This window comes from Thalassophryne amazonica, chromosome 6, assembly GCF_902500255.1.
Source record: "Thalassophryne amazonica chromosome 6, fThaAma1.1, whole genome shotgun sequence".
NCBI lineage: Eukaryota > Metazoa > Chordata > Actinopteri > Batrachoidiformes > Batrachoididae > Thalassophryne > Thalassophryne amazonica.
This window is the reverse complement of record NC_047108.1, coordinates 40002242-40027511: the sequence shown is the minus strand read 5'-3', so window position 1 is coordinate 40027511 and position 25270 is coordinate 40002242. Positions and strand designations below refer to the sequence as shown.

General features: G+C 40.0%; 2 protein-coding genes and 1 long non-coding RNA gene across 3 annotated transcripts in view; 1 reads left to right on the top strand and 2 right to left on the bottom strand.

Annotated features, from left to right (window-relative positions):
- The window catches only part of hsd17b10 (hydroxysteroid (17-beta) dehydrogenase 10), a 62422-nt gene extending 55251 nt beyond the window's left edge, over positions 1–7171 (bottom strand). The window contains exon 1 of the mRNA XM_034172034.1: positions 7108–7171. The gene's annotated coding sequence lies outside the window, so the exon portion shown is untranslated. The remainder of the gene's footprint in view (positions 1–7107) is intronic.
- A 4346-nt stretch (positions 7172–11517) lies between these two features.
- LOC117512076 lies at positions 11518–18588 on the top strand. Its single transcript, XR_004561200.1, has 3 exons — positions 11518–11817; positions 15959–15965; positions 18574–18588. It is a non-coding gene; the product is annotated as an uncharacterized LOC117512076 (long non-coding RNA).
- Positions 13661–25270, bottom strand: part of LOC117512072 (constitutive coactivator of PPAR-gamma-like protein 2) — a 112312-nt gene continuing 100702 nt past the window's right edge. Inside the window, 4 exon segments of the mRNA XM_034172029.1 lie at positions 13661–15540; positions 17828–17891; positions 20601–20736; positions 24502–24742. Coding sequence (XP_034027920.1) covers positions 15292–15540; positions 17828–17891; positions 20601–20736; positions 24502–24742 — 690 coding nt within the window. The 3' untranslated portion in view covers positions 13661–15291.

Genomic DNA, 25270 nt, shown 5'->3' with positions numbered 1-25270 from the left:
TACATTCATGTGCTATCCTTTTCAGGAAGATGTTGAGGTTGATTCACTCGCATCAAACATTGCAGCACTGTTTCATGTGAACTCTTCTGGAGTGGAAAATGAGATTTTGACTCTACAAACCGACACTGAGCTGAAGTCGAGAGCTCATGGACAGTTCTGGAACTTAATCACAGAGGAAAAGTACCCCAACATGAGGAAATGTGCTGCCTCCTTGACTGCATTATTCGGCTCCACTTATTTATGTGAGTCAGCCTTTTCCTACATGAAGATCATTAAGTCCAAATACCGTTCCACCATGACTGATGAACATTTGAAAGTGTGCTTGAGGCTGGCTGTCAGCAGCTACTGTCCGGACTATGCATCCCTGGCTGATTCAATTCAGTGCAAGTCATCAAAGTAAACTCAGGTAATTACAAAAAAATTTTAATAGTTTTATGTGTGTTGTGCAATATTGGCTCATTCGGTTATGCAAGGTACATCAACATACACTGTACATACAAAGAATCCTCAATACATTTGAAAATAATTCTATGTTTTGCATTTTTGTAGTGGCGTAGATCATTTTGACTTGGTCGTTTTATAAGTAGCTCGCATGCTGAAAAAGTGTGAGCACCCCTGGGCTAGAGGTCTAGAACAGAAATGGTGTCATTCAAAATTAGAAGTATTCCACCTTGCATGGCGTGATGCTATCTTAGACTATAAGCATGCATTACTGGCTACAAAGCGGACCTATTACTGTGATTTGATCAACAAAGAAGCATAACTCAAAGTTCTTGTTCAACACGGTGGCAACACTTATTCATGGACAACCACCTGTAATTCGCTCTCCTTTTACAGCACAAGATTTCCTGGATTACTTTGAGAAGAAAACTGAAGACATATCCTAGCATGCCTTAACCCTGCCACTACACCCTGCTATTGAGGTGGGCGCCATTACTGAGGTATTACCTAGATTTACAGAATTTGATAGTATCTCACTAGGCATGCTGACAAAACTCGTAACGTCAACAAAAAGCACAACCTGTTTATTTGATCCTATACCAACAAAACTGTTTAAGGACCTGTGGCCCACTCTTGGGCCGACTGTGCTGGAAATTATTAATCTTTCTTTAGCTTCTGGATCTGTTCCTAAATGTTTCAAATTTGCAGTTAATAAACCATTACTTAAGAAACCTAATCTTGACCCTAGTGTATTGGAAAACTATCGGCCAATATCAAACCTATCATTTAGCTCTAAAATTCTGGAAAAAGTAGTGAATGATCTTCTGCTTGCAAAGGATTCGTACACCACTATGGTTCTGGTGCTGTTAGATCTCACTGCTGCATTTGATACTGTGGATCATTATATTCTATTTGATAGGCTGGAAAATCATTTTGGGATTACTGGGAGTGCCCTTGTATGGCTGACATCATACTTGACCCGTCGTTCTCACTGTTTTGTACAGTAACACTACCTCTAACCTTAGCGACATGAAATTTGGGGTTCAACAGGGGTCCGTCTTTGGCCTCCTGCTTTTCTCCCTTTATATAGCACCCCTTGTAGGGCTGAAACGACTAATCGAGTAATTCGATTACAAAAAATGTTCGAGGCAAATTCTTTGCCTCAAAGCTTCGTTTAAAGCTGTAGTACATATGCCAGGCCTGTAGGTGGCACTGTAACGCTCCCACAAAAAAACGAGAAGAAGACCATAGAGTATGCCCATAACTAATGTAAGCGCTAATCAATGTAGCAGGCGATGCTACAAGTTTACAAAGCCACATCCTGAGTAAAATAAAACCTTTCAAGAGAAAGGGTCTGTGCTGATCGTCTGAAACGGACTTATTATGCATTTAAAGTGAAGCAGTGTGTTTATATATATACTCAACAAAAATATAAACGCAACACTTTTGGTTTTGCTCCCATTTTGTATGAGATGAACTCAAAGATCTAAAACTTTTTCCACATACACAATATCACCATTTACCTCAAATATTGTTCACAAACCAGTCTAAATCTGTGTTAGTGAGCACTTCTCCTTTGCTGAGATAATCCATCCCACCTCACAGGTGTGCCATATCAAGATGCTGATTAGACACCATGATTAGTGCACAGGTGTGCCTTAGACTGTCCACAATAAAAGGCCACTCTGAAAGGTGCAGTTTTGTTTTATTGGGGGGGGATACCAGTCAGTATCTGGTGTGACCACCATTTGCCTCATGCAGTGCAACACATCTCCTTCGCATCATCCGTGAAGAGAACACCTCTCCAACGTGCCAAACGCCAGCGAATGTGAGCATTTGCCCACTCAAGTCGGTTACGACGACGAACTGGAGTCAGGTCGAGACCCCGATGAGGACGACTAGCATGCAGATGAGCTTCCCTGAGATGGTTTCTGACAGTTTGTGCAGAAATTCTTTGGTTATGCAAACCGATTGTTTCAGCAGCTGTCCGAATGGCTGGTCTCAGATGATCTTGGAGGTGAACATGCTGGATGTGGAGGTCCTGGGCTGGTGTGGTTACACGTGGTCTGCGGTTGTGAGGCTGGTTGGATGTACTGCCATATTCTCTGAAACAACTTTGGAGACGGCTTATGGTAGAGACATGAACATTCAATACACGAGCAACAGCTCTGGTTGACATTCCTGCTGTCAGCATGCCAATTGCACGCTCCCTCAAATCTTGCGACATCTGTGGCATTGTGCTGTGTGATAAAACTGCACCTTTCAGAGTGGCCTTTTATTGTGGGCAGTCTAAGGCACACCTGTGCACTAATCATGGTGTCTAATCAGCATCTTGATATGGCACACCTGTGAGGTGGGATGGATTATCTCAGCAAAGGAGAAGTGCTCTCATACAAAATGGGAGCAAAACCAAAAGTGTTGCTTTTATATTTTTGTTGAGTGTATATATATATATATATATATTTTTTTAAACGTGTTTTGCTCCACTGGCTGCTCTCCACCTTTGCAGATGAAGTGAAAGGAAGCGCACTTTAAATTAATCATGTTTAACTATTCAAACAAATGCCTATATTCAGATTTGATAAGAGTTTTTAATCAACAGGCTGTAGAGTTAATTTATCAGTGCAGCTGTTGTGAAAATGCTGTACTCCACAGCTGTTTTTTTCAAAGGCTTTGTTATTCGCCAAGTATCCACAGAAAACAAGGAATCTGACTTCAGTTTGAGCTGCTCTGTACGGCATGTAGAAATATGCACTAAACACTGAATAAATCACAGTAATAAAAAGTGCAAATGAAATGTGCATTAAGAAAAAAAAAGAATGTCCTGTCTGCAGACTGAAGATTTCACAGAGCGCCTGGGCTTATGGTTTGGCAAAGCTCCAAAACTCTTAATGTGAAAAAATAAAAAAATTACTTGGGAAAACAAAGAGAGGGAACATCCTAAACTTAAAAATCTGCATGATGGCACAGCGACATAGTGCCATTGCTTAGGGAGAGCCCTGTCACTACTGATATTGTTTAAAAATACAAAAGTACTTTTTTATCCGATTACTCGATTAAAATAATCGACAGAATACTCTATTCCAAAAATATTCGATAGCTGCAGCCCTAACCCCTTGGGCACATATTGCGGCATTTTAGGATGACCTTTCATTGCTATGCTGATGATACTCAGCTATATATGCTGCTAACTGCTGGTAATCTCGTTCACATAAAATCCTTAGAAGATTGCCTTGCATCAGTGAGAAGTTGGATGTCTAGAAATGTCCTACTTTTAAACTCTGTTAAGACTGAAATGATGGTTCTTGGTCCAGTGAGACATCGGCATCAATTTGACCAGTTAACGCTCAGCCTAGGCTCGTGTGTCTTACATCACATTGACAAAGTGAGGAACCTTGAGGTAATTTTGGATCCTACATTGTCCTTTGACCTCCACATTAGAAATATTATAGAGCTGAAACGATCAGTCGAGAAACTTTTTCATTACAAAAAATGTTCGAGGCAAATTCTGTGCATCAAAGCTTTGTTTAACATTGTAGTACATATGCCAGGCCTGTGTGTGGCGCTGCAACGTCTGCAGAAAAAAAAAACAGAAGAAGACTGGAGCATAACAGCTAATCAAATTAGCAATGACAGCTACCGCTTTCCAACGTGACACAGAGTAAAATAAAGCCTTTTAAGAGAAAGATGGTCCACGCTGATCATCTGAAATAGACTTACTGTGCATTTAAAGCGAAGCAGTGTTTTTGTCTATTTTTAAAAACACATGGTCTGCTCTACGTGGGGAGTGACTATTGACCTGGTGGCGGCTGCTGTCTCTCTGCCCAGTGTGAGGGGCTGTCAGACCATGCGAGTCACAGCTTTGTCCTCGGCCACTCTTTCTTCTGTGTTTCCCTCAGACTCACACTGAGTGTTTGACTTTTTAATTTTTGCTTTTTTGGGCAACACGCAACACTTAGACACAGTAACTTAAATAAAATAATAATTAAAAAAACTGACTTTGTAAGGCAAAGCCATACAATAATTACGGAAAAACCCCAACGGTCAAAACGACCCCCTGTGAGCAAGCACGTGGCGACAGTGGGAAGGAAAAACTCCCTTTTAACAGGAAGAAACCTCCAGCAGAACCAGGCTCAGGGAGGGGCACTCTTCTGCTGGGACTGGTTGCGGCTGAGGGAGAGAACCAGGAAAAAGACATGCTGTGGAGGGGAGCAGAGATCAATCACTAATGATTAAATGCAGAGTGGTGCATGCAGAGCAAAAAGAGAAAGAAACACTCAGTGCATCATGGGAACTCCCCAGCAGTCTAAGTCTATAGCAGCATAACTAAGGGATGGTTCAGGGTCACCTGATCCAGCCCTAACTATAAGCTTTAGCAAAAAGGAAAGTTTTAAGCCTAATCTTAAAAGTAGAGAGGGTGTCTGTCTCCCTGATCTGAATTGAGAGCTGGTTCCAGAGGAGAGGAGCCTGAAAGCTGAAGGCTCTGCCTCCCATTCTACTCTTACAAACCCTAGGAACTACAAGTAAGCTTGCAGTCTGAGAGTGAAGCGCTCTATTTGGGGTGATATGGTACTATGAGGTCCCTAAGATAAGATGGGACCTGATTATTCAAAACCTTATAAGTAAGAAGAAGAATTTTAAGTTCTATTCTAGAATTAACAGGAAGCCAATGAAGAGAGGCCAATATGGAAAACTCGATTATTAAAATAATCAATAGCTGCAGCCCTAAAATATTACGAGGACTGCTTTCTTCCACCTGCGAAATATAGCGAAGATTTATCCCATCCTGTCTATGACTGATGCTGAGACCCTGATCCATGCATTTATCTCTTCTAGATTGGACTACTGCAATGTTCTATTTTCTGGTTTACCGCAGTCCAGCATTAGGGCTCTCCAAATGGTTCAAAATGCTGCAGCCAGACTTCTGACACGAAGCAGAAAGTTCGGCCACATTACACCCATTTTGGCATCTCTTCACTGGCTTCCTGTCCCAGTGAGATCAGATTTTAAGGTTCTACTACTAGTCTATAAAATTGTTCACGGACTGGCACCTCTCTACATAGCTGACCTAATTAAACCTTACGTACCAGCCCGGGCTTTGCGTTCTCAGGGTGCAGGACTACTTTGTGTTCCTCGGGTGAATAAGAAGTCTGCAGGTCATAGAGCTTTCTCTTATCGTGACCGTTCTGTGGAATGATCTCACCGCATCAATAAAACAGTCAGATTCTGTGGAGACTTTCAAGTCCAGACTTAAGACGCACTTATTTTCCCTTTCATATGGCTAGCATACTGGCATCGTATAGTTCTATGCTTTTTACTCTTTTAATTAATTTTATTAGGAAACGGAGCGTGCTGCTGCCTCAACTTTACCTAAATTCTGGGTCTTTTAGTGAAGCTCAGGGCTAGTGGCCGGCGATCACCTTAGTATTTCCTGTTTTTCTTGTTGTTTAATGCTGGCAAATTATGCTGTATTCTAATTGTTTTGTTTTTTTCCTCTGTTTAAGGTGCAACTCCATCCAGAGATGGAAGTTGTATTTGTGCTGGAGACCCTCCTGTCCTGTGCACCAACAGCATTTCCTGTATATTAATTTTGTGAATTGCTCTGTAATTTATATCTGTAGCATGGCCCAAGCAGAGGGTCACCCCTTTGAGTCTGGTCTGCTTGAGGTTCCTTACCAGGTTTTTCCTTACCACTGTTGCTCTGGGGGTTAGTAAGGTTTGATCTTACTTGTGTGAAGTGCCTTCAGGCAACTCTGTTGTGATCTGGCGCTATATAAATGAAAATTCAAATATTGAAAAGAAAAAAAAAATGCGTCACTTCGGGGCGTCAGCAGCAATCCACTGATTATCACCTTGTTTCTACTTAAAACTGCACTCCCAGTCATCACCTATCTCGGCAACAGATCTCTGAAGCTTTTCAGAGATCTGATTTTTCATTTCCATATAAATTCAACATTATTTCATAATAAAAGATGGGGACCGATCAGAGCGTGACACCAGCGCGGCTGAGACTCTACACCCAAACCGATCAAAGGAATAACAATAACAAAATAAAACCTCTTAAATCATTCTAAAATCAGTATTAAGCAGAAATGAGGCGATAATCTGTTAACTGCTCCTGACGCTCTGAAATAATACATACGCAGTGAAGGCAGGGGGACCGTTCAGACTGCGACACCGGATCTCAGGGTGGCTTCTCTGACATATGTTACAGATGTCTAAAATGTTATCAGCTTATAGTTTGCTTACAACAGGGGAAGTTTGTAAATGCACTCAAAGGTATTGCAAAATTAAGGATACGACAAAAATGAGTAAAACATACTTAATAAAAATAAATTTTAAGACTTGTGCATAATATGGCCCTTTAAAATATGTCCTGCTTTTAAGCCAGCCAGTTAGTGGTTTCACTTAAACAGTAAACCACTGTTGATATTAAAGTATTTATGATTGAGAATACAAGCCGACGATTTGGTTTTCAGCCGCCGAAGCCTGCAAGTCTGCGTTAACAAGCTAACTGATAGCTAAGCTAACTGGATCACTAACACATTGTCCATCCCCCTCACACAGACGAATAACGGAGACATCACACTCGTGTCCAATGGTGGCGGATTTCCTCACTCACCGTGCTTACGGAGAGCAAGCAAAGCAGCGAGATTCACATTAAACCTGGACACTGGTGGGTTCCAAGCAGCATCTTCGCCATCTTCCCGAGCGGAGCGGGGGGAGGCGGCGGCGGCTGAGCACCAACCGGAAATATCTCGAGATTTACAGCTCTGCGGCGCGCGCTAACGACGAGACTTCAAAGTGACGAGCACGCTGCGTGCACAGAAAACACGGGAAACCCCAGATTCTCAACCACTTAAAATGTAACGTTCCACAGTATCAGCAAAAGATGAGAGATTTTGGAACGTCCCAAACATCTCGCCAGCGCAACGTCAAAGACATGAAGCCTTCTCACGTGACCTAAGTGCATTTTAACATGTACCATTTTGTTAGGGGGGAAAAAAAAAACTAACAAGAAATATTGTGTTTTAAGATGTACTGATTTTCGCTTTTATCCTAACTGGAGAAGATGAGCTAAAAATAGAACATGATGTAATCGGTGTTTTTTTTTTTGTACAGAAGTATACAGGTGTCTTTGTTCTTAAGTAATTTTTTTAATGCAATTTGACTGTGGAGTTGTTTTTACTCCAGCTCATGAAGCCAAACCAGCCAAGCCTAGTACCTGAAGCCCAGATATGTGTAATATATGTGAAAAAGGACCATCAAGCAAATCCGCTTATGACGTCATATAGAACAGGTGATGGGTTTCCCAAGATGGTTGTAAGCTTTAAGGGCACATCCATTTCAAATTAATCATTCGAAGCTTTATTGCTAAATTTGTTGCCTGTCAAATACACTAGCAACTAGAAGCACTCAGAGTGCAAACCTCCGCCAAGACCATGGGGTCACTAACGCCATAACATCTACACGCCGTGGAATTGTTGAACCTAAAGAAGTCTAACAGTGATGTTTGCTCAGTAGTAAAAAGTTTCATCTGCTGTGACTAGATAGCATGTATCCTTAGCACTTGGCATCACAGTTTATTGCAACTTGCATCTTTCCCAGAAGCTACTGTCATCTGAGCACTGATATTGATATTGCATGTGCTTATAGACAAAAATGAGACAAAATTCAATTTTCAACTAAACTGCAAATATATGAATTTTTAACATTTATGAAACACTTCTTTAAACAAGGCCATAGGGTCAGTGACCCTAAAGAGATTCCCTCCTTGGCACAGTGATCTATTTCTTTTTGTCTCTTTCTCTAAAACTGTATATAATAATCATTAGATTATCAATATATAAACAAAAATAAATTTAAGAAACATTACAACTGTTCCTCTTGTCATTTCCAATCACTCCACATTTCTATAAACAGAAATAAATTTAAGAAATATTACAATTTGAAAACAAACGCACCCGAACGTGATGACAGCTGCAACTGCTTAATGCTAACTTTTAACATTGAAAATGCCATAGACATGCTAACGCGTTAGCATCGGGATCCAGATCACAAAAATTAATCACTTGTTCCTCTTGTCATTTCCAACCACTCCACAAAATTTCATCAAAACCCGTTCAAAACTTTTTGAGTTATCCTGCTGACAATCAGACAGACAAACAAACGCGACCGAAAACATAACCTGCTTGGCTTAGGTAATAAACCAAACCCAATATAACAATAATTATTAGAAAACATGAATATGTTGGTCCACATTAATGAAAATGGCCTTACTATATTGAGAACGGGTAACACCATGCTAATCGGTGAAGTCGGAGTTTGCAGTACTGAGAGAAACTCAAGATCACTGTACAGCAGGGCAACATTCATTTTTGTATTAATTTGAATGGTTACACTTGGGGGGTAGTACACAATGCAGATGTGGTCACCTGGGTGTTAAAGTGGTAAACTTGAGGTTTTCAGGTTTCAGTTCCAAAAAAAAGCTTTTCAGCCCAACTCAATACTGAACTGATTGTCACTGGTTTCTTCCAGCGTATTGAACCCAAAAATGTCAGTTTGAAAAAAATCCCAGAGAATCCCTTTAACAAGTATATTTTGTGTTGCGTTTTATTTTTAAAAAGCTTGAAGTCACACTGTCCACATCTGCATGACTTCATATTTTCTTTAGTGATGCCTAATCATATAGCTTTGGCCAGTTGAATGGCCTCAAAGTACTAATTCTGGGGATCCTCTTGTGGCCTTGATCTGGAGTCCTTCTGGTAAAATTATTTACCATTTCATTAATCATTCTTCTGGCTGCACAAGTTCAGTTGTGTCTCATATGAAATGAAATGCAACACAAATCTAAAATGATGACAAGACTTTTTTTTTTTTTTTACTAAAAGAATAAATTTTATTTCAGCACTGTAAGTCATTTCCCATCCAGTACAAACACGACTGCCATCTTTTGTCTCTTTCTGAACCATTCCTCCCCTCCCTCTGTGAGATCAGACCACCAACAGCCAGACAAATAATTAAAATAAAAAAGCTTTCTTTCTCATCTTCCCACAATCTGGTGCTTCCATAACGCTAACAATGATGACAAATTATACCAACCATAATTATAACAGCATAATGATAATAGTTCTATAACAATTATATGGATAATTTGTTAACCCTTTTTGCTGCACGTGTTTGGGTGGCCTTTGTTACAGAAGTGCATGCATTGGTATACAAGTTGAAGGTATGATTTGACCAACAACAACAAACGGCAAACTATCAAATCGAGGCCCTTAGTGGAGCACAGCTAAAGGGGGAGCTGCTGAGGGGGGGAGTGGCAGTGTAGAGAGAGAGACAGACAGAATAGGGACCCTTAAAATAACATCATGCACGACAATCCTGCAGAGTGATCTCAATTGGTACAACACATCTGATTAATCCATTCCACAAAGACATTAATACTGTTCACCTTCTACAATCATACAGGGTGCAATTTTTAATCCAGGAATTTTTGGTTCTCTTAACATTAATGAGCTCTTCTCAGGTGCTGCCATGTGAACAGACAGTGAGGTACGGTGCCGTCATCTACACACCACCACTCTGTCATGAAGAAGGTGACTTTGTTCTGCAACATTTCAGCTAGTACTACTTGCTGCAATATTGTGTCCTCCTCTTACAAGCAGATTGGCCAGCAAAAAACAAAGTTAATATGAGTGATAGAATTAGCTCAAATTTTTTTTTTTTTTTACATTTCTTCATTGCACAGTCAACATTTTGTACTTGGGACCCATGTTTAGAATTAGCTCTTTTTTTTTTTTTTTTTACATTTCTTCATTGCACAGTTGACATTTTGTACTTGGGACCCATGTTTTCTGCAACACCTGTTAGAATGTCAAAGGTTAACAGATTTTAGACTGCTGAGGGGAAAATAAAGGACTACGCTTCTTACTGTCCAGAGACTTTACACCCACATTACAAGTGAGTGGTGCAAAGACAAATTAGGGAAATGCAATGGGTACATTAAAAAAATAAAGGGTGTCAACACCCTGGCACAAATAAAAGCATGTCTGAGGTCATTCCTTCTCAATGTGTTGTAGATCTGATGTGCGTGTGATGAAGTTCACACAACCTAAACTCCTTCCATGAAGAGCTTAGATCTAAATGTGATCAAACAGCAGGAGTACCTATGAGTACTCCCTAGGTCACATAACCAGACCTGGATACAGGTGCCAAATGCACACCCTCTGTGCATAAAATGCATTTCTGTCCTTTGTCTACATCTCCACACCCACCGCATTATAAATACACTGCTGCCTCACAGACTTGTCAGAAAAATCACACGTGCTGTAATGTCATTTTATATATGTAATCCTACTCATCAAAAAAGGTGTTACTGGGGGCAAACCATCAATATAGAGGGACTAAGAGGACTTTATGGGATTGGGATGCTAGGTGTACTTTGGTTTTCCGGTGTTTATAGGATATTTAGCCGGTTTTGTGCAAGGGCGCAGAGTTCAACTTTGATTGATTGAGTCGGCCACAAATTTCTCACCAGGGATAGAATGAAAAATCAAAGTGCAGACAACGCTTTCAATTCGAAACGGGCAATATTTACTTATGCACATAATAAACTGTGATGTAGTCTAAAGATGTCATAAAATACAGATAAGGAAAATCGCAAATATTACAGTTGAAATCTCTAGGTTGGCTAAGCATATTCCAGTACTAACTGAAGCAATGGTAGAAGGATTAGATTAGATGTAATAACATTAAAATATTAAAAGACATTTGCACAATTGAATAAAACACTTGATTTTTTTTTTTCAGACTCTGGCTAGATACATACAGAAACTGATTATCAACGTTAATATAACCGTAACTGTTAGTTGGGTTGATTAAAGAGGCGGGGCAGCCCAAAGAGAGAACGGCCAATAGAAATGATCATGGAGGAGAGACGTGGGGGGGGGGGGGGGGGGGGGTGATGAGTGAAAGATAACTGAAAAAGAGGAGGTGGTAGGAGAGAGAACATGTAAATCTGAATGTATTTGGGGGATGATAAGTGACAGAAAACTGAAATACAGTTGCTGACAGGAAGGTTAACCTGTGTGTAGATCTGCGTGTACTTGTGAGCAAGAATGTGTGAGCATGGAATAGACGTATGTGCACCTGTATGAAATACCAGGACTGAGAATGAATGGAGGACAGTGATGAGAAGTAGATGAGCAGTGGAAGAGAAAAGAGTAATAAAGTGAGGGGATAATGGGAAATTAGGCTAGCAAGCATAAAAATCACTGTTCAAATATCTATCAAACTAAAACAGACAAGGACAAAAAGAGGGACACTACATGTATTGTGTTGACGTCTTCCATACTAGCTACTGTGTTTATATGTGTGTGTTTGTGTGTATCGACCTATTGTTCTGTGTACAGGTGATCTGTTGCATCTGTCAGTGCAAACTTTACTGTGGGATTTTACAATCGGTAGAAAGTGTTACCAAATGATCTTCGATGAACTGACAACCACTCCACTGGCAACTCAAACTGCACAAAATCACTTCAGCACAAAAGCAAAGAAAATGCTGCTGGTAACAAATGCAACCAAATACCTGTCAAATTTTGGTTGTAGTATCCATTGTGTGTGTGTGTGTTAACTGTGTTATTTTGCGAGCGAATCAAGAGAGGGCATCGTATACCAGATCACACCCTGGCTCGCCGCAGGAAAAGCCATCTTCTAACAATGTACTGTCGCAATACACATACTAATGTCAAAAGTTGAAAGCATTTAAGTATATGACTGAGTAATTCTAGACGTAGTATTTCAGCCAGTGGAGCTATATTCTCTAGCCTAGTCATGATGCCTGTATTACGGTCCTGTGTAAAGCCTGATGCCGTTACCTACTCTTAACCTAAAACACCTACAGCACTCATATGCTTAATGCCTACCAATAAAGGCTAACAACTCCAAAGCCCAGCTTTCATTTGGTGACGGTATACGAGAGTGTGTAATGAGCGCATGGCTCCACTCGTCACTGGGTTAGCTGTCAGTGTTTCACTGTAATGGTTGAGGTCATTAACAGATGGGATGTCTGACGCAACTACATTAACGCTTACACAAAGTAAGGGTTTTTCCCCTTCACAGCGGTATTTCATAAGAGCTGTTTCCATGTCAATTTTTCAGCACGTGATCAGGCACGTCACCAGCAACATAAAATAAGGTGCTTCTTGTTAACTTGCCTTTTGTAATGAGATCATCACAGTTTCTCCTTGTAGGTGTCCAGAAATTATATTTGTAGGCAGCATCTCTCAGGCATCTGTCTACTGCTTGTACGTTTGCAGTTGTGCTACCAGAAATCAGTAAGAATACTTGTATTTGTGTTCTCAGATGAATGACTTTGGGGGACACATCTCATCTTTTACAAACATAAGTGCTCTGATAAAACAAATCTGTATCTTAAAAGTCTCAGATTGTGAGCGGAACAGTGAAGTCCGCTGTGAGGCCTCCTCTCTCTCGTCATGTGACAAGCAAAAGCCTCCACCTTGGTTGGCTGAGAAAGTGAAGAGAGGTGATTCCTGTTTCAGCGGTAGACCAGAGCACTGCAGGGCAACAGCTCCTGGTGTTGGGTTATCTTTATGACAATAGTTGTTCAGTCACCACCAGCGGACAGGATGATCATTTGCGGAGTGACCACACCCCTTTTACATCAAAGGCTGTCAATGGGCTAGGCCTGTCAAAAACACACTTTGGAAATGACTATTGAAATCTGAAATGACTTCAGGTATTCCTTGGTGTGAAGGCTTGGGCCTTTTCAGTTTCATTGCCAAGTTATTTCATGAATGTGAGACCAGTCTGACGGGAACCCTGCCTGGAAGCAGTGACCCTAGCCATCTTTCATTACATGTTTTGCTGGGCAGCATCAAGTCTTTCTTTTTGGCCTTAATTCCAAAAGATACCTCAGTTTTGTTTTCACGTTGTGGAAGACTGTCCAGTGTGGTTTAATATATTTAAAACAAAGTGCTTCTTTGTCTGAAACCACTCTGTTCACATTCTGACGTCTCAAATAGATCTCTACCTTTAAATGTAGTTCTGCATGTCAATAATTTACTCAGGCGCAGGGGACACCCCTCACAGACTGTCAGTTCAACTGTGTAGGGGCTTGCTCAAATGTATCATTTAAATACAACAATAAGTGCTTCTGTTGAGATAATACAATCAGCTTCAGGAGAAAGGGACGGGGGGCCCGGGAAGATACCGTAATGCTTTTTTTTTCTTTTTAAAGGCGCATGATAAAATCTTGCATACTTTAGGGCTTAAGGTGCATAAATTCAGGGGGTCTCTTAGCATACCTACATACCAGGCTATGCTAAATTGGTCCAAGTAAGTTAGCATGCGAATACCTTGGTGGCGCATAAGTGCTCCAGTAACCGATAACCAGGCAACTTATACAGGATTTTGTCACTTGCAAGTATGCTAACAAGGTGCTTTTAGCTGTGTGGCTATCTTGTAGAATATGTGGGACAAGGGACACCGCACAGAAAAACAATACATTGCTTTGTTTCATTAAAATCTTTCCCAAACATCCAGAGCCAAACTCTGGAAATCTGTATTACTCAAGTAGGACACACCTAATGAGATTGGTATGGTAATAACTATTTAAGGGGAAGTCAAGAATGTTTCATCTGGCACCCCCCTTTTTTCCTTTCTTTTAAATGTTTTTGGGTTCAACTTTAAACTTGGGGCCAAAACAATGATAATTAGTTCAGTATTCAGTCAGAACACAAACACTGTCCAAGTCAACATAAATCACCTTGTCACCAGTTAATAGACAAAAAAGTCAGAAGTGTCTGATTACACGGGGATGATCCCTTCAGAGATACATGATTTACTTCAGTAAAAGAGAACAAACTTGTTAAAATGAATGTTTAGTCTTTATTTTTTTGGTTTGGCAATGTTGCTCTACTAAATCAATACAAATCAGTTGTTCATAATGGGCATTTCTGTGGTAAGCAGAACAATTTGTAATGATTTACTGAAGTGACAACTTCACCAAAACAAAAAGAGGCTAAGATAAGCCACAAACAAGACAGTCATAAAATAAATTCTTTATATTTAATGAGGTAATTCGGCACACATGCACATCCGTAGGATCTTACCCGTGCCATCAGACATCTCAATGACATTTTCATATATTCAGTAGCAACAAGAAACATTTGTATGAGTGGTTTTAGCTTTTCCTATGGCCGGACTTTATCGGTTTTGCCCCAGACAGTGTTTGCATTCCAACTCAATACTGGACCAATTACCATAATTTTTGTCCGTAGTGAAAAAATCGTACAAAAATAGGGTCCAGGTTGAAAAATCCCAGAGTTCCCATTTAACACCCACTGCCAGCACAGTGACAAAGTCTCAATGCTATAACCGCAGAAACCACAGGCAATCTGTCACCATAACTCCAAGTTTATCATGTGTGCAGCGATTTCAACAGTGGGATGATTTAAACACAATATAAGAAATAACTGTACGGATACCCATATTTAAAAGGGAACTCAAAGTGGTGGGTAGTCACGAGATAAAGGGCCGTTTTTTAGTCTGAGTAAAAGGGTGAGGCATTTAGGATTTTTGAGGGGTGGGGCACTAACAGATTTGTGGAGAAATCCTTTCTTCTTAAAACAATGTAAAACCACATGAAAAAAATAAAAGGGTTTTCTGCTAACTGCTTTTGCTCATCGCATGGAGCAGCAGAACATAGCTCACTGACTTGTTGCTCCACGTGATAATGTGCACAGCTAGCAGGCGCGGCTACAAAAACAGGGAAAGGCAGTCGAACACAGATAACTCTCAGAGCAGTGCATCACAGGAGGAATGCCATTACTCCTCCTTCTGTAGCGCTTCATCTGATGGGCAGTCGTCAAGGCAACAGGGGGCCTCCACCTCCACCCCCTCTGATTGGTTGTCTCTGCTCGCTAAGGCACATGGGATTGGCTGGGCCAGGTTCAAGGTCTGGCCAATGGCGGAGGCAGCTGTGCTGCCATTCAGCTGCTGAGTTGTAACTTCTGGTGTAGAGTCCTCCTCTTCTGAAGGTTTTGGGGGACTGCTGGATGGGGGGGATGACGACATCTAGAGAACAAGAGTCAAAAGGGCTTTTCATATATGTACTTAAACAAATGACAACTGCCTGTTGGAAGAAACTTCTCACAATGTCCCTGAATCAATGCTGTTCTTTCATCAGTCCCAGGTACTTCACACCCAGAGTGCCTTGATTGGAGAGAGTGGCGTCAGAACATGGCGCGATTTTGGTTCCAACTGCGCTGAACTACTGAATGAACCTTTAATGTTTTCAACATTTTTTTAAAGTAATTTAACCACATACAGCAACACATCCAGGTACAGGTACTAGCAAAATAGATCTAAAAATAGTTAAGATATCAAATTTACATAAATTTACAATTTGTGATGACTTATTTAATTAATTTAAAGCCTGATTTATGCAGCTGCAGCTCTGTAACTCCGTGTCATACAATGACGTGTGTGACAGTTTTAAAGTTCTCCTTCTCGTGATTATGCTTTATTCTGGACTAATTTGACCCCAACAAGCTTTTCTTTCTACAATCATCACCTCAAAATCAAAGGTAAGCTGAACATTTTCCTCTTTTACCGACTTCGTGTTGTAAATGTGATGTGGACTTTTCTGATCCATTTGTAATCTCACTGTAAAACTGTTGTAATATGATTCGAGACGAAGGAGTAAAAGCAGAAAAGTATCAAATCACAGCCTTTGTGTTTGATTTAACAGGTGCACATCAGGCTTCAGGTCCCAGTCTGAACACAGTTTGAAAAAATAAACAGCCAGACTTTTATTCACAGAAATGACTGTTGTCCCACTTTCCTCAAATCAGCGAGTGTCAGAGCTGAACTTTAATCTGTACCTCTGCACGTCCAAACTGCTCGGGGTTTTTAAATGAAATGCATTGCAATCGGACGGGACATTTTATCCGATGTGAGCGAAAAATCAGTTGTACAAAATCTGTTATATACGGTGTTTATTACATGGAAAACAATACAAAAACTGTCTGCAAATATCCAGTTTATACAATGACGGTTTAGGTGAGTTTTACCTTACATGGGACTGAACAATAAATTTGCCTCTCAAAACTTTAACGATGTCAGCTTCCATCCCACACGGCTGACTATTTTCCCAAATTTTTCTTCTGTTCGGATCTGAAGGGAATCTGTACATCTTGAAGCCCTTGCTGTGCTTATTTGTGTATCCAAATGCACAGCAACCCGGCATTTTCAGCAAATAAATAAATTAGCTGGATTTACATGCAGATAGATTAACAGCGATCACTATTTTGAACCCAAGATGGCACCATGAGTCACGTGACCGATTTTTTTTTTCGACTCGTCATGTCGCCACTCTATCAAGGCACACTATTCACACACACACACACACACACACACACACACACACACACACACACACACACACACACACACACACACACACACACACACCCGCCCCCTATGAAAATACTGCAGAGAAATGCCACAGAACACTACTGACCATGTCACAGAGCTGTAGTTATGCCAGTTAAATTCTGCTTACATTTCTTGCTAATGGCAATCTTTTAAGTGACACTGGAATGCCTTTTAAGTCTGTGGCTGAGATCAAAAGGTTGGGTATTGAGAACCGGTTCTTTTCAACAATCATTAAGAAATGACTCAATCCACCGACATCAATAGCCATTTTGCATAACGATTCCCTTATCGGTCTTTCAGAGCGGCCACTGTTTTTGAGGGTGTTTGTCGGGAAAATGATCATTTCTCTACGTTGATTACAGACCCAGCAGCGGGTCTGTAATCAACCGCTTCTGTAACTTTGAAGCTTGAACTCATGAAGCAGTAAGGAATTCAATAAGGAATCGGATGGATAATGGCATCGATATTGATAAAATCTTATGAATACACATCCCTAAATCGTATCGCACCAAACTGCATCATATCGCATTGTGAGGAACTGAACCACCAAATACATATCAAATCGTATCAAAACGGAAACAGGGGTGAATCGTATCACATTGTATCGTCAGTGTAGTCATGTATCGCTATATGTATCGTATTGCTGGTAGTGTATCGTGGTGCGTATCAAATTGTTGTCAGTGATGAGATTCATATGCCTAGTTCAAACATATCACTGCTGTGAAAAAGTTGTAACAACAGCAATGCTGCTAAGAGATCAGTCAGGCAGCTACACAAATCTATTGTATGGATATAAACAGAAAGGTTAGGGATGTGACAAAAAACAGAACTTTATAATTGCAGTGATTAGTCTATTATACCAATAAAGTGGATCAAAGACTAGACAAAGCCTTGTGTAAGTGGTTGCATTATGACAGTATCATACCTGTGTTCTGTTGGCAGCAGTCTTTTTCCCACCCCTTACTTTAACTGGAATCTCTTTACCCCTCCTGTGATGAGAGGAACAGAGAGGATAGTATGGAGAAACTGATTATTTCAAGTCATCACTGGCACCAGAAAACAGAAAAAGACTGAAAACTACAAGATTTACCCAATATGTAGTGCTATAAATATTACAAGACTGGCTACTGTTTTGTAAAAATGAAATTGAGCAGTAGATGTGAAAATATCTGAAACTTTCTTTCAGATAGATGAGCTATTCATAGCAAAACCAACTAGAGATCTGTGACCAAGCTCACAAAATGCTGCTTCCAAGTTTCTCTCTGCAAGAATGACAATCATCCACTGCTGTCAAGGACACCTGGAAAGCTCTGTATTACAGGGGCAACACTTTGTGAGGTCCAAAGACCTGGAAGCAACAAGATCTTGGCAAATTGATACACTTAGCCCCAGTCCCCATATCCTCTCTAAGCCATGACCCTTCAACCCTCACAAATGTAAATGACATAAGCTGGAAAGTGGCTGAGTGAAAGAGGATGCAAGTGTGCAAAAATGGTATAAACAGGAATGGGAACTATCTTTCTGTACTCAGAACTGTGTCTGTGTGTGATAAAGATATCACAAATTTTTGAGAGATTCAATCATCGCCTAGTTCAAAAATAATGAACCCTAACTGCTGATATGCATTGCATTTGTCATGAACAAGCCATTATTTTATTTATCACCATCCAGATTTATCTGTGAGTTGCCTATAGTCTCTTTGACAGGTACTGAAAATTTCATAGAAAAATTGTATGCAGCATATGAGTTCAAGATGAATTTCCCTTTGGGACAATAACGTATATCCTCCCAGACATTTTAAATCTCAGATGCATTCTGGCGGATCTTCAGGTCTATTTACCCACAGAAAAAAATAAAACAGGTCAGTTTTTCTATCCATCTTTTCACAGAACTTGTCTTGTGTTACCAGCCTTTAATGCAAAGAACACACATTGTGGTTCAGAAAAGTACACAGGAAAGGAAATGACCATTCAAAGAACTCAAAAATAATAATTCTCAGTATCAATTCAAATGGAACAATAGAAGTATTTATGACATTAACTGATCAACTTGTTCAACCTTCACTCACTTCTGAGTTTTCCTAGTTTTGGCAGGAGCTTTGGAGCTACTGAATCTCTGTATTCAAATTCTTGGCCACCTTAAAATCCTTCCTTCAAGATTAATTTCTGATTACTGTACATTCTGAAGTTCAGATTTTCCTACATTAGAAAACTTGCAATTAAAATAGTTAAAATGCAATTGTAAATTAAAACCATAACTTAACTGTTGTTGACATAATTTGTTGTTTAACATTATAAGGAACCGTGGGTATTTATTTTCAGTCCAAAAAAATAGCATGAAAAGTAATGCGTGCATTTTTACGTCTGGTAGATTATTCATTCATTTAGCAAATGTTGAAATGTTTATGATGTGGGACAAGAAAAATATTTCTTAAAATATAAAGAAATGTGAAACAGCGCTGTGCTATTTTCTTTGATTACCTGATAGTAAAAAACAAAAAAACAAATCTAAATTATTTAAAGTTGAGACTTTTCTTGTAGTTACAGCAGTAACAATTAAAAACTATGTAGCTTTATTTGGTTGAAATAAAAATAGGTCAAACAATTTACGAATATAAAACGTTCACTCAGCTCGACGGTGAATGATTCAACATTCTTGAGCTAAAAGCTAACGTTAGCTGATAAACGTCAGCACAGCAATGATATCACGTATTATTTTCAATAACTCACTCACCTCAGACAAATTCCTGTCTGTTGCTCAAACTCAATCTTGTGGTTATGACTCGCAGACTGAGTTAAACTCTTATCTGTATGCTAACGGAGTTAGCATTTTCAGCAGCAGGGAGCTTCACCCGTTAGCTCCAATTAATGTATGATTATTGCAAGAAATACATAGCTCATAATTTTTGTCCACAACAAAGTAAACAGGAAAACCAACGTGCAGTCCCCAAAAATATGACTTAGTAAACTTCCAAGCCCAAAACAGTAAACTTCCAAGCCCAAAACAAAATAACCCTTCTTTGGAGATTATTGGCAGCTTGCAAACCAACATGGTGTACGTATTACCACCACCAACTGTTTGGGCTGAATGAATGGATTCAAACATATGTTATCAAAAATAACCCAGAAACATTTTCCACGTGAGTGAATACCCGGATTTCCAGTAATTTCTGAAAAACTTTCATCACTGTATAAGAACAAACCAACAATGGCGTTATTTCTTACATGTTCGTTGTCATGGCAGAAGCGGCAAAAAAGGAAAGAAAAAAATAACGCTAATGGAGGCAGCAAAGAAGACAAAAAGAGAATGTGACCAAGTGCGAGGTCTCACATACACACGCCAACGTTGGTCAGGCTTTCTCAGACTGGAGAGAGATGAAACACGAAAGAAGTGTGCAAAACTGGTGTTCCTCTTGTTGCACTTGTAAGTATATTGAGAAATTCTCTCTTCTCTATGTATTTCTGTGTATTGTCCCTTTCTTGACATGACTCCAGGGATTGTGGTCACTGGCTCAGTTGAAAACAAATGCACATGGAGAGCAGGGGAAGAGGGGAGGGCAAGCAGTGAGTTTTTAACAATAATTTTGTGACATATGTACTCCGAGCTGCAGGGGCAGCTCCGTAGAGAAAAAGCAAAACAAGAAAACAGTGCAAAACTGAGCAGAGTTGCATAGTGTCTTTAAGCTTCATCTTACTTACCCTTTCCCAGCACCGACTGAAACCACCTGCATGTTGAACCCACCTCTCCCACGCACTGGTTTATTTCCAGCCCACTGGCCAACAACCATACCAGCTATTTCCAATTTCCCTCCCTGAGGAGGAATAGACTGAATCCCTAGAAAGAGAAAAAACAAAAGTGACAACTGAGATTTACTGTGGTTACCACAGACTCAGCCTACAACATAAAATTAATTTAAATGAATGTGCACTGGAAAGAATGTTTCTATATAGTTAGCAAACATTCAAATAAAACTGTAAAATACATAATTTTCTTGGGTAATGTGATAGTGATGGGCAACTCTTGAGGCTCTTTTTTTTTTTAAATCAAAAAATTATTTTCTCAATTATGCATTAAATACAACTTTGCATCATGATTTATTCAAATTTTAGAGAAAACTATGTCAAACATTTTGCTGAATGTCCATATTTTACAGAATTGCACACTTAATTCAAATCTGTTCGAAAGGTACTTTACCCACCATACTCTCGTTTTTTTCATAGATTTTTTTTTTAACCACAAAAGGCACTTTATTTTAAAGTCCAGAAAAACAGCTTAATTGTACTGTACAATAATTTGCAACAAACTGATGAATGTGGATCCTGATTATGTCTGGGGTTTAGATATATTTTTGCCATACCAATCAACCCACCACTATCATGTTGTACCCGCCTGCTTTCATGATCTGACTATCCCAATTCTTCATCACCAACCTATTTCTTTTCATGGTTTCCTTTACTTTCTTATTCAATGCCCAAGTCACATTGTCTTCATTCATTTGTCCAGATGTCTAACCCAAGTAACGTCCTAGCTGTCTCCACCAAAAGACCCCTTTTCATTTGTCTTTTTCCCCATGATGCATGGCACAACGCTATGTCATTGGGCAAACTGCTGTAAAGCTGAAGCAGGAACGTTGAAAACGTCTTTCAATAAATGCTATAAACGCCTCCATTTTGATGCCCCACATACTCTATTAGGATGCTCTGGATGAAGCTACATCTGCTCGCAACAATGAGAAGCTGAAGGCAATTGATGGCATCGATCGCTAAGAGGCAGAAGCTGGTCTAGATGGTCACAGAAACAGCAAAACCAAAAAACAGATCAACAACTGAGATAAATTTCACACTATAAAGCTATTCAAACTCATTAAAACATTTGTGCAAATGTTTCTGCTGATCACAGGCAGGTGACGGAAAATAAAGAAAAAACAATCAGAGTCCTCACAATGCAATGATAGTTGAAGTCTCAAATGGCCAAAGTGATTCGAGCTAACCACAGCCTCCCTCACTCGCGAGAAAGCTCCTGGGTCCTTTCTCCTTGATGTGTAATGACTCTCGGGATGTCAAAAAATTTTAGTGACCTCTTGTCTGCATTGACACGGTTTGTACACCCAAACACCATGCATGAATTATCTATTGTTTCACTTTTGCACTACCTGGTGCTTCATGACTAGGGATAGGTAATGATAAGATTTTAATCGATATCAATAACATTATGGATTCTGCTTACTGATCCGATTCCTTATTGATTCCCTTATCGATACCTCTTGTGAATTTTCTGTGTACTAAAAGTAGGCTTTACAGGTTTTCTATGTCAACAACATTTTATTGAGTCTTAAAGTAAATAAATGTGAAATTGGTCACTGGATCCTTAAACTCTGGACATAATAAACTCTACATGGTGGATCCTTGATCTCTGGACATAAATAGAAACAAACAAAATCTGTCGTTTTTGTCAAAAGCATTTCCTTTCAGACATTATTGGCATGAATGTCTTTCCATACATCTGAGCCGTGCTCAGCTGGCTGCGCTGCACGTCAGGATGTAATTCATAAAGAATGCAGGACGTCTCATTTTGGGAGGGGAAAAAAGTTTTTGTCTGTATTACAGAGTTTGGAAAGAGGTGCCATTTTATTTAAAGCTGCTTCGTTTTGAAGTTATTAATTCCGACTGGACTCTGTCTCGGCAGAGAGCGGCGCAGTGTTTGGAGCAGTACCAACGGAACGGGGGACGATTCTCGTTACTTGACTGCAACAAGAGTCCCAATTAGTGACTTTAATCCACACAAAAGTGACTCACAACTGACATATTTTAATGGCTTTGAGAGGGGTTATGAAGCAGACTTGCCGCTTCTGAAGAGTAGCGAATCAAAGAACCAACGAGCCAGCGGATCGAAGCATTGCTAAATTGGTTCACGCTTCAAAGTTGCACTGCAGAGCCAGTTGATTACAGAGCCGCTGCAGGGTCTGTAATCAACATAGAGAAATGATCATTTTTCCGACAAACACCCTCAAAAGCAACGGCCGCTCTGAAGGACCGATAAGGGAATCATTATTGATATCGGTGGATCTAATCCTTTCTTAACGATACCTGAAAAGAACCGGTTCTCGATACCCAACCCTATTCATGACTCACCAGCACTCGCTCTGTTTACGTTCTCTGCCTCACAACATGGTGCCGCACTAGCAATTCATGGGTAAACAAGCCCAGAATGGAAAGGGGTCTATTATGTAGTAGTTACCCCATCCTCCAGTTACTCTTCACCACCACTCATAAGCACCTCACCTACCTAGTGTATTGAAAGATCACATTGTATAACTGCTATAAGCTGTTCAGGGTGCATTTCAGTGTGTTATTATTACTGTTAGACTAATGTAGTTGAATTTCAAATTATTACATTTATATAACACCAAATCACAACAAAGCCATCTCAAGGTGCTTCGCACAAGTAAGGTCTAACCTTACCAACCCTTAGAGCAAGCACACAAGCGTCAGTATGAAGTAAAAACTCCATCTGATAATGTTGAGGAAGAAACCTCAAGCAGACCAGACTCAAAGGAGTGACCCACTGGTTAGGCTATTCTAACAGTTAAAACGTGTTTACAAAGTTTTTACCAAGCTGAAGAAACAGAATAGCATTAAAAACAAAGTGCATTATTGAGATGAGCACACAGTCATTGGCATGACAAGCAGGGAGTTGTCGAGCACCCCAGGATGCAGGGCTAAAATCCATAGATCACACCATCATGGATGAGTACATGGATGACAACAGCTTAACACAGTGGATTACCTGAAGTTACCTTGATATCTGATGTTATCAACTGAAACTAGGTATCGCAGCTTAGTTAGTCCATAAAGCACTGATTCAAAGCTTCGAAGCTCACTTCAAAGATTCAACAAGCTTTGTGGCCTCTGCTTCAAATTATGTGACGTTGACAAAAGTACACAGACAAAATAAGACAAAAGTAGTTGCAGTACATACTAGGGTAGGCTGAAAAGGTCTAAGGCTCACTATGATGCAGTTAATGCATTAACTGCATCATAGTGAGCCTTAGAACTTTTCAGCCTACCCTCATATATGTACAATAATTTTTCATAGCATTACGACCAGAAAGGGCCAACTGTGGCCCTGAGGGCATAGTGAGAGTCACACACAGAGAGGCTGCTGTGCGCACACATGCAGGACAAGTAAGTAAGAAAGATAAAATAAGAGTGAAATTTTTTTTTAGATGCTAGATATAGCTGGCAGCTTTACGTGGTATAAATGGTGAATCAGTCAAATGCCTCTGATAGGGAACACACTAACCTGACAGTCTCTGATCTCTGTCAGACTGCATATCCTGTACAGGACATGCTCCACCTGTGTGCACCTTTGTCCACTCTTATATCACTTTGTGGTGTGCCTTGTTAAATGACTCTCATAATCTTATTTTGCCTGTGTAACATATGTATATTGGTTTTGTCTTAGATCTGTAACCATAATATGAACACATTGAGTAACGGATCTTTTGTGTTTACAAGAATGCATCCACACACTTGTAGCCAGCTAGCCGCAAGGGTACATTTGCGACAACACATAAATAAAAAGAAAGCACATCTGTACCTGGGAAGGCTCTTGGTCTGTGCTGAACAGGATGATGTGGATGAGGTGGGTGATGATGTGGGGGCATACCGCCCATGGGGCGAGGTGGGTAAATTGGAGGCATTGGATAAAAAGGGGGCACCATGGCAGGAGGTAGAAAAGCAGGAGGTGGAAGGGGAGGAGGAGGAGGAAGAGGTCGAGACAAATTTATGCCTTCAAGGATTGCCTGACGCATCTTCTCAACCTTGGAAACCAGTTCCTCCTGTGGAGAACAAACCAGGGATGAAAGTGGTGAAAAACAAAAACCCAAAATAAAAAATTGAAACCCAAAATTACTGAACATTTTTGAATTCTAGAAGCTCTGAAATGCAATCTGGGGCTATTCCAGACAATAAACTGCAGTGAGTGCAGCACCCATTTTGGTGAGAAAAAACCCCCAAACCTTCCTTATTCAAAATCACTCAAGTAGCATTCTGCCCTTACTAGGATGCAGCAGTTTGCAAGCTTGGCAAATAGTTGCGGAGGAAATACTGGAAGAAATCACTGAATAAATGAACAATTAGAAAATATGTTTTGACCGAAGCAAATTGTCATTAAACTTAAATAAAACAAAACTAATGTTATTTGGCAACTGCAGAAGGAATTAACAAGTGCAAATACAGATAGATGGGGTGCAGATTGAAAGGATTAATGAAAATAAATTCCTTGGGGCAATAATAGATGAGAAAATCAGTTGGAAACCACACATCAAATATATATTCAATTCGATTCAAATTTATTTATATACAAC